Source organism: Oncorhynchus nerka, linkage group LG15 (assembly GCF_034236695.1).
Source record: "Oncorhynchus nerka isolate Pitt River linkage group LG15, Oner_Uvic_2.0, whole genome shotgun sequence".
Lineage (NCBI taxonomy): Eukaryota > Metazoa > Chordata > Actinopteri > Salmoniformes > Salmonidae > Oncorhynchus > Oncorhynchus nerka.
Window position 1 is genome coordinate 51,526,547 of NC_088410.1, and position 10,269 is coordinate 51,536,815.

Below are 10,269 nucleotides of genomic sequence, written 5' to 3' on the forward strand. Positions count from 1 at the left end.
AGAAGTTTCACAATGATTAGATTGTTACGAGTGTACTGATATAAGTAGGAGACGTGACATCCCGTCAACTTCAAGGAAAAAAACACTTTATATAGGAGTTGTGCTTGGTCTTCACTAGTTACCACATCCACAAAGTAATAAACCCAGTTTATATCTACAATGCATCTTCTTAAAATGTGATTTAAAATCTAACCGTAACCACACTGCTAACATTATGCCTAACCCTAGCCTTGAAGTATAACTAAAAAGCACATTTGTGTTTTCACGATTTTTTTCACCAATTTAGCGTTATCTTTACTTTGTGGTTGTGGTAACTAGTGGTGCACGCGTATCTGCCCTCTTATTGGCTAGAACGGTCCCACCTGATCTTTTCTTCTCCCGACTGCAATTCCATTTTTGAAGACGTTTCTTTACATTGTTCAGGCGGCCACCACAGTATCTGGTCAATGTAATGGATCATCTAATCTGATTCCCTACCGAGTTTTGCTTTTCCTCATGTAACTAATGTGAATACTATAGTAGGGTACCCTCTACTTCCATTTTCGCAAGGTTAAACCGTGTAAATCATTACTATTATTTGATATTTTAATTAATAGATTCGGCATTATAGTTTGGGCGTTTCGTTTTGTTGGGTGTAAAATGCATGCAAATAATGTATTGTGCGTTCCTGGGCTGGCTGGTGTATTGCTTTGAAATGTCCAACCTGGCCATAAACTCATTCCCATATGCCCATATCATAGAACGGAAGATGCCTTATTATTCTTAATATTATTGCTGCTGCTAAGAACCAGGCGAGACACCCGGCATTTGTGAGAACACACGTGTATGTTTGTACCCAGCCCGCCTCCATTTTCTTGGAATTCCTTAATGCGCATTGAGAGTAGATCCATCCGCGTCTCCAGACCGTATAGACCTTTCCTTATACACGTTTTGCGGTGTGTGTTTTGTCCCCGTATTTTCCGAGCAGATGCATACGTATTTATACCAAATTAACATTATAAAGGCAGTAGAATATTTAAAATCTAATGTCCCATATTGATTGTTACGTTTTGGCGCGATTTTGGGCTGTGGAAGGATACTGCTGTGCTGTGGTAGTATATAGTGAAATCTGTCTCGCCGCCACACCCACCCACAGATCGATCTGGTATAGTGCGTGAGGTATGGTAGCTTGATTAAAACGCAGTGGACCTTCAGTACTTTTAGATACAGCAGAATAATTGCATTAGTTTATCTCCGTTTAAATTTAGTTGGAATTTAACAACTCACGAAGAAAAGGCGTCTTCTTCATTTTCTGACCCCCTGAAAGAATAAAGGTAAGAGTTTATATTTACAGCGTCAGAGTTTAAATCACATGGGTTTTTTCACGTGTTTTTTTTCACATGCCGGTAATTTAGCTGGATTTCTTTCGTAGTTTGTCTAATTTGCTCGCTATCAGACATTTAAAACACTTATATTTCAAAAGAGATTACAGAATGCACGAAAGGGTCATTTATTATGCATGAGTGATTTTTAGCTTCAATTCTATTTATTTTGGCAAACATTTTTAATGTGCAACTGTCAATGCAAGCTAGGCTACTTTGTATTTTTTTTGTAAATTCAGATTAACTAATCAAATGAAATGTCCAGGTTGAACGCCCATATGTAACGTTAGCCTAGTTTTGCCATAGTTATTATCTGTTCTGCCAGCCTACTGCTTGTTTATAGTAACTGCACCACTTTAGCCCTTTAAAACGTCTACTGGTATTTTAGCCACGATTTACGATTGAGTTCAGAGGCGACAAGTGTGGGCGAGCTGGATCGCCGTAGTTTTTCAGCACCCATCTGCGGTATTTAAATGTTCAATTTAAAGTCAGCTATTCAGCTAACTGTGGTAGATACATTGTAGATGATTGATATACATGTACCTGTTATATTTCTGAAATGTTATTGTTAAATACTACCAAATTTAAACATTTGTCCCCCAATCCCCCCTTTTCCGTAAATTGTGCGTTCCTGTATTATAGCCAGCCTACTTATGCTAAAATATTTATTTTATTCTGCTGAGCTATTTAATTTGTTAATATTCTTATCTTTAATAAAAAAATATATATTGTTGAATTGTCGAGAAGGAAACGAAAAGTAGCATTTCGTTTGATGTGTATATCCCGTACATACGACGAATACAAAACTTGAAAATGTGAATCTGAATGGGAGAGATGTTGAACTTTCCCTGCGGAAAATGTTAATTTGGAGACTGAGCTCCCCAGCTGTTTAAATTATGTCATGAGGATAACATCTGGTTGATGACCACCCTCATTGGGGCGGGCAAGGATGTAAACATAAATAAAACGTTGTGCTTGCAGTTGGAGTACTAAGAGCATCACTAAAAAGTTTTGAGAACTCTCATCACACTTAGTATTTTGCCCACTTTGCGGTGGTGCGTTCTGAACTGCCTTCTACTGTTCTTTTTAACACATTTTTTATCTTCCCTCTTCCCAGAGTCAGCCAAAATGCTGCAGAGTTTCTCTCAGTCGCAAGATTGGTTCTACTCGGAGCCTCTCTTATTTGATGATGAATTCTGCCAGAGCTTGATGAAGGACCTACAGTCGCTCCCCACGCCACCCCAGTCCCCTCCGATGAAGGCTGGACTCAATGCCAAACCACTTTCCAAGGAGGACCAGTTGAGCTACGTCTCTGATATACTCCTGGAGGATCAAGACCCACAACTAAATTGGAATTTTGACATTTTGTACGATGGCAATGCAACCGTGACAAAGGACCAACAGCCAGAGGAGTCTGACGACTGTTTGTGGCATTGCCTCGGTGATAAGTCTATGGAGGAGAAGCTATCGTCTGTGCTCTCCAGCAGCCCGCTCCTCTCAGACATAGACACAAGAATCTTTGAGGAAATTGCTGGCTCCACACTGGACTGCCACACCGCGGCACTCGCGTGCCAAGCTTTGGAGAATGAGGATTTACTATTGGACAGGCATGACCGGCAGGAGCAAGGCAGCGAGTCGACCTCCGACTACGGCTCGGCGGGAGGCGAATTCTCAACTTATTGGAGCAGTGCTAGCGATACTGGTGAGTTGGTCCTCATTCTTGCCTAAGCTGTGCTTGTAAATTAAAAGGTTACACTAGCATGCAAGTTATTTGCTTTAATGTTAAGAGGAACTGTTAGAAAGTGACTTTAAGCCGTTTGACATGGGTAGTGGCCCCAGTTGTACAATAGTGGGCCTCATGCATGCTTTTTAAAGGGAATTTTAAATTAGGACCATGTTTTTCTTGCACCGTTCAATACTATTTCTCAAGAGCTTCTGCTGAAATTAACAAGTTAGGCTATCTGTTCTGCAAGCTTGCAATACAAAATGATAAACAACGTAGAAGGAAAGTTGGCAACATTGTCTAGAAGTTGCCGTTAAAAATGTGGTAGTCTAAAGCCAAGGCATCTGAATGTGGAAATGACTGCTAACCCAATCTCTTGTGGATTCTCTTCTCCACAGAGGAGGAGATAGACGTAGTGACCGTGAAGAGGACTGCCAGCCCCTCCCAGTTGGCAGAGGAGAGCCGGCGGCAACGGCGTGCCATCAAGCGCCAACACCTGGAGATCCAGCTGCAGCACAATTACGCTGCCCCCTGCCCCACATCACCCCTCCGCCTAGAGCTCTCGACCGCCTCAAACTCTCACCACAAGCGCTCCCGGGTCTCCGACTCACACAGACACCACCAACACGGCTCGTCGGGCCGCTCATCCTCGTCCCGCCACTACCTCAGCAGTCACCACCAGTCCAGCTCCTCTAGGCAGTCGCCGGACATGGAGGACGAGGAGGAGAGGAGGCATACCCACAATGTGATGGAGAGGCAGCGGCGCAACGAGCTGAAGAACTGCTTCCTGCGGCTCAGGGACAACGTACCTGAGCTGTCCAATAACGACAAGGCCTCCAAGGTGGTCATCCTGAAGAGGGCACGTGACAGCATCCGCAGCCTGGAGCTTGAGGGCCAGAGACTGAACGCCAAGCGAGACAAGCTCCGAGACGGGCAGGAGCAGCTCAAAGCTAAACTGGAGCAGCTCAGGAGGTAATGGTGGTACCAAGGAGATGAGGTGTGTAACAAACATTTAGAGACATTTAAATAAACCGGTTGAGAAGACCTGTCTGGACTTCAGACTTAACGTTGCGCACACTCTGCATGGTGGCATCCATCTCCTGCAGTGACTGTTCAAGAAGAAGTGAATGTTACTGAAACAGTTAAATGTGGTTAAAAAAGTTTGGTTTGGAGCAATAGGGCCATGTTCAGCCCAGTAAAATAATTTTTGTCTTTGTCCTAGCGATTTGCCAAAGTCATTGTTCATAAAGTAGACTACATGTAACAGTCTACATCAAAGTGAGCAGCCATTTGTTACTGAAACATGGAACTTGAATAAGGTTTCGTCCACATTCCCCCATATGTTATCAACTTGGTTGTTCTCTTGCTGTGGTTTTTTATTTTGGGCTGGATCCAAAGTTTGAGTTCTAATAAGGGGTTGAATGTAATGTATTCCAATTATTGCCATTAATTGCAAAAAAAATGTAATGTCTAAACACATTTACCCAATTAGACTTCTTCTTTTACTCTCAAACTTTAAAGCCCCGACCTGTTGGGATTCTCATGCCTTGAAACTCATTCTGTTGTCGACTCGTAACTGTACAATGTTTTATAAGTTTTGTTAAAAGCATATGATTTACTGTACCTACCTCGACCAGGTCTCAGACCTGACAATTTGTTTGGTTTCTCAGAAGCAACGATATAGATTTCTTTGTATATTTTTTGTTTATTATGTAACATAAATTATTTGTATTTTTTTCTTGGTTTATTTGCAAGTAAATAGTTCTGTTCATCAGCGGACTTTGTTTTTATAATGTAATAAAGAATGGACAAATCAGTTTATTCGTGTTATTATACAGACTGTGATACCTTGCATCGTGTCAAGGTGTATGTATATGGTTTGCTTCCAAGAAGACTGCTATTGAACAATCAGTGTACGGTGCTTATGTAGGAGTTTATGGTATTTGGGTCAAGGTGCGTGGGTGAATGATTGACAGTTGTGAAGGTCGCACAGTACCAGATTGAAAAGTACCAGATTTTCAAAGCCTTGTCAAAAGATAATCCCAATTTTTATCTCAAGCTGAGGTGTGATTGTTAACACAAGCAATAATTTGCCTGTCACACTTTCAAATTATATACAAAGTTCAGTGTGCTTAGATGGAGAGACACTTTACCTTTCTTACATGAATACACCTGCCTAAGACCTAGATTCATATGACCTCAGTTCTTCACTTTGACATTTACCGCATGACCGTCAACATCACAGTACTGAAAGAAAACAGATTTATTTAACCAAAATTGTTTCCTTGCATGGGAACCCTGGATCCTGGCCACCTACAGAAGTTATTGTAACAGCAAATGAAAGCCCAACCCGCCCACCCCATTCTCCAGATCTTGTACTAACCTGCCTGCCGCTGTAGTTTACTTTGAGAATCTAGCTATGTATCTAGCTAGCTCTGGTTCTCATGGCACACACCAATGTTGCATAACTCCGAGAGCGAAGTAGTGAACACATGTCACAAATGGCACACAGCCCATCTGTGAACTATTACATACAACAACCTACAACTTGGAGGGTGCAGGGTGGGCTTTATCTTTAATGTCTGGCCAAGAGTTACCCTACTGACCGATTATGATGCTTTTCGTGCCTGGCTGTGTCATAAGCACAATTGTCAGCTGTCTGTCTAGTGCCCTGGGGCTCGTCCATGATGTCATGATATCCACTCCTTGGTTGTGTTCATTAGGGCACACACAAGAAAATGTTTTTAAACATTTTTGCAAAGAAGTCCAGGCTGTACCGCCTTGTTTCAGTCCAATTTTTTCCCCCGTTTGGTGATTAATAAAAATGACCCTGGCTGTCCGGTTGGAGTCCGGTAGAGCTGGCTGAAGGATCTTGATACATCCCTGGGCAGTCACTGACTGCCAGTGGTGATATGAGGTAGGTGTGCAGGTTTTGGTGACTTTGAATAAGTGTAGCTTCTCTGAGATAAACTGGGCAGAAGATAATTGTTGAGTTACATTACTGACAAAAAGTGCACTACATGTGGACACCTTTAAATGAGTGGATTTGGCTATTTACGTCACACCAGTTGCTGACGGGTGTTTAAAATCGAGCACATTTATTTAACTAGGCAAGTCAGGTAAGAACAAATTCTTATTTTCAATAACAGCCTAGGAACAGTGGGTTAACTGCCTGTTCAGGGGCAGAATGACAGATTTGTACCTTGTCAGCGCGGGGATTTGAACTTGCAACCTTTCGGTTACTAGTCCAACGCTCTAACCACCAGGCTACCCTAGCCATGCAATGCATTGGCAGTAGAATACCCATACTGTGACTTTCACCATGGCACCATTATAGGATGCCACCTTTCCAACAAGTCAGTACGGCAAATTTCTGCCCTGCTAAAGATGCCCCAGTCAACTGTAAGCGCTGTTATTGTGAAGTGGAAATGCCTAGGACAACTGCTCAGCCATTTTGGGGAAGGCCCTTTCCTGTTTCAGCATGACAATGCCCCCATGCACAAAGTGAGGAACATATAGAAATTGTTTGTTGAGATCGGTGTGGAAGAACTTGACTGGCCTGCACCGAGCCATGACCTCAACCCAATCGAACACCATTGGGATGTATTCGGATTCCCACTGCCATCCAGGCCTAATCGCCCAACAGTGTCCGACCTCACTAATGCTCTTGTGGCTGAATGGAAGCAAGTCCCCGTATCAATGTTCAAACATCTAGTGGACAGCCTTCCCAGAAGAGTGGAGGCTGGTTAAGCAGCAAAGGGGGGACCAACTCCATATTAATGCCCATGATCTTGGAAAGAGAGGTTCAATGACCAGGTGTCCACATTCTTTTTGTCATGTAGTGTGTCATACATTCTTAGAAATAGCCAAGCCTTTGATCAAACAATATTCCTAACAAAATTCTGCATTTTATGCCTTGATAGTGTGCAGTGCCTGGCCATGCAGTCATGAGTGAACAGGGAGTACGGGATGGGACTGAGCACGCACGCCTGATGGGCCTCTGTTGTCACCTACCCTTACCACTTGAGGGCGGCCCATCAGGAAGTACAGGATCCATTTGCAGTGGGAGGGGTCCTTAGCTTAGTGATGAGTTTAGAGGGCACTATGGTGTTGAACGCTGAGCTGTAGTCAATGAGTAGCATTCTCACGTAGGTGTTCCTTTTGTCCAGGTTGAAAAGGGCAGTGTGGAGTGCAATAGAGATTCCATCATCTGTGGATCTGTTGGTGCAGTATGCAAATTGGATTGGGTCTAGGTTTTCTGGGATAATGGTGTTGATTGTGAGCCATGACCAGATTTTCAAAGAATTACATGGCTACAGATGTGAGTGCTTCGGGTCGGTAGTCATTTAGGCAGGTTACCTTAGTGTTCTTGGGCACAAGGACTATGGTGGTCTGCTTGACACGTGTTGGTATTACAGACTCCGGCAGGGACAGGTTGAAAATGTCAGTGAAGACACTTGCCAGCTGGTCAGCGGATGCTCGGCGTACACGTCCTGGTAATCCGTCTGGCCCAGTGGCCTTGTGAATGTTGACCTGTTTAAAGGTCTTACTAATGTCGGCTGCGGAGAGCATGATCACACAGTCGTCTGGAAAAGCTGATGCTCTCTTGCATGTTTCAGTGTTACTTGCCTCGAAGCGAGCATAGAAGTCATTTAGCTCGTCTGGTAGGCTCGTGTCACTGGGCAGTTCTCAGCTGTGCTTACTTTTGTAGTCTGTAATAGTTTGCAAGCCCTGCCACATCCAACGAGCATCGGAGCCTGTGTAGTACGTTTCGATCTTAGTCCTGTTTTGATGCTTTGCCTGTTTGATGGGTCATTGGAGGGCATAGCGGGATTTCTTAGAAGCTTACAGGTTAGTCCCGCTCCTTGAAGCGGCAGCTCTACCCTTTAGCTCAGTGCGAATGTTGCCTGTAATCTATGGCTTCTGGTTGGGGTATGTACTAGAGGTCGACCAATTATGATTTTTCAACATAGATACCGATTATTGGAGGCCCAAAAAAGCCGATACCGATTTTTTTTTAAATGAATTTGTAATAATGACAATTACAACAATATTGAATTAACACTTATTTTAACTTAATATAATACAGCAATAAAATCAATTTAGCCTCAAGTAGATAATGAAACATGTTCAATTTGGTTTAAATAATGCAAAAACAAAGTGTTGGAGAAGAACGTAAAAGTGCAATATGTGCTATGTAAGAAAGCTAACGTTTCAGTTCCTTGCTCAGAACATGAGAACATATGAAAGCTGGTGGTTCCTTTTAACATGAGTCTTCAATATTCCCAGGTAAGAAGTTTTAGGTTGTAGTTATTATAGGACTATTTCCCTCTATACCATTTGTATTTCATTAACCTTTGACTATTGGATGTTCTTATAAGCACTTTAGTATTGCCAGTGTGACAGTATAGCCTCCGTCCCTCTCCTCGCTCCTCTCTGGGCTCGAACCAGCAACACATCGACAACAGCCACCACATCGAAGCAGCGTTACCCATGCAGAGCAAGGGAAACAACCACCCCAAGGCTCAGAGCAAGTGAAGTTTGGAACGATATTAGCGCGCGCTAACTAGCCAGCCATTTCACTTCAGTCACACCAGCCTCATCTCGGGACTTGATAGGTTTGAAGTCATAAACACCGCAATGCTTGACACACAAGGAAGAGATGCTGGCAAAACGCAGGAAAGTGCTGTTTGAATGAATGTTTACGCGCCTGCTTCTGCCTACCACCGCTCAGTCAGATACTTAGATGCTTGTATGCTCAGTCAGATTATATGCAACATAGGACACACTAGATAATATCTAGTAATATCATCAACCATGTGTAGTTAACTAGTGATTATAATTGATTGTTTTTTATAAGATAAGTTTAATGCTAGCTAGCAACTTACCTTGGCTTACTGCATTTGCGTAACAGACAGTCTCCTTGTGGAGTGCAACGAGAGAGAGGCAGGTCGTTATTGCGTTGGACTAGTTAACTGTAAGGTTGCAAGATTGGAACCCCCGAGCTAACAAGGAGAAAATCAGTTGTTCTGCCCCTGAACAAGGCAGTTAAACCACTGTTCCTAGGCCGTCATTGAAAATAAGAATGTGTTCTTAACTGACTTGACTAGTTAAATAAAGATTCAATAAAGGTGTAAAAAAAAAAAAAAAAAAAAAATTTAAAAACGGTGCCCAAAATACCGATTTCCGGTTGTTATGAAAACTTGAAATCGGCCCTAATTAATCGGCCATTCCGATTAATCGGTTGACCTCTAGTATGTACGTACAGTCACTGTGGGGACGACGTCCTTGATGCACTTATTGATAAAGCCAGTGACTGATGTGGTGTACTCCTCAATGCCATAGGAAGAATGCCGGAACATATTCCAGTCTGTGCTAGCAAAACAGTCCTGTAGTTTAGCATCTGCTTCATCTGACCACTTTCTTATAGACTGAGTCACTTCCTGCTTTAATTTTTGGTTACAATGGGTTGGATTGTAGTAACAAGGGCATTTCCATGTAAACATTTGGTGGCAAATGAAAGCGAAGAGTCTAGAATATATAGTGCATTACTGGAGAAAAACATTTGAATCTGTTTAACTATCAACCTTGTACCTTCGTTTGTCCCAGGTAAATCAATTGAATTCCCAATCTTCCGGCGCCGACAGAGATGGCCGCCTCGCTTCGCGTTCCTAGGTTTTACAAGCATTTCGCTACACTCGCATTAACATCTGCTAACCATGTGTATGTGACAAATAACATTTGATTTGATTTGATTTGAATAACCTAATTCGTCAAGCTTTTACAGAGCACAAAGTTCATGCTAATGTGCCTTTTGCCCCTGCCATCATTATCACAAGATTGCTCTCAAAAGACCAGTGGGTCTGAATGGGTCCTCAACCCCTGGCACTTTTTCAACCTCTCGCTTTCATCTTTTGTGTTTCTTTCTTTTTGTGGATCTTATTAAGGGGTGTGGAGAGGGAAGACTCCAAAGTCTGCATCACTAAGTAGGATGCCTTCCTAAAATTGTGCTTCTGAAAATGTGGGATATTGTGCTAGTGGGCATTGGGGTGGGGGGTCAGGATGGATGGATGGTTGGCATGTGATGTGATGTTCCTTAGGATGTTCTTTCAGATGCTAATGTTTCATTGGTTTCAGGACTGATTCCTGTGTGACTGTCTGCAGACACAGAGGTGGGAAGTAGGG

General features: G+C 42.8%; 1 protein-coding gene across 1 annotated transcript; it reads left to right on the forward strand.

Moving 5' to 3' along the window:
- The first annotated feature begins 1,107 nt into the window (after positions 1-1,107).
- Positions 1,108-4,900, forward strand: mych (myelocytomatosis oncogene homolog). The gene is made up of 3 exons (XM_029682672.2): positions 1,108-1,313; positions 2,479-3,063; positions 3,483-4,900. The coding sequence occupies exons 2-3, from the start codon at positions 2,490-2,492 to the stop codon at positions 4,058-4,060; spliced, it is 1,152 nt and encodes a 383-aa protein (XP_029538532.1). The 5' UTR covers positions 1,108-1,313; positions 2,479-2,489; the 3' UTR covers positions 4,061-4,900.
- Positions 4,901-10,269: the final 5,369 nt, after the last annotated feature.

Bases quoted from the DNA above. Each gene is read 5' to 3' on its own strand.
- mych (XM_029682672.2), top strand. From the start codon at position 2,490: ATGCTGCAGAGTTTCTCTCAGTCGCAAGATTGGTTCTACTCGGAGCCT. The intron at 3,064-3,482 runs GTGAGTTGGTCC...TCTTCTCCACAG, and splicing joins GAGCAGTGCTAGCGATACTG to AGGAGGAGATAGACGTAGTG.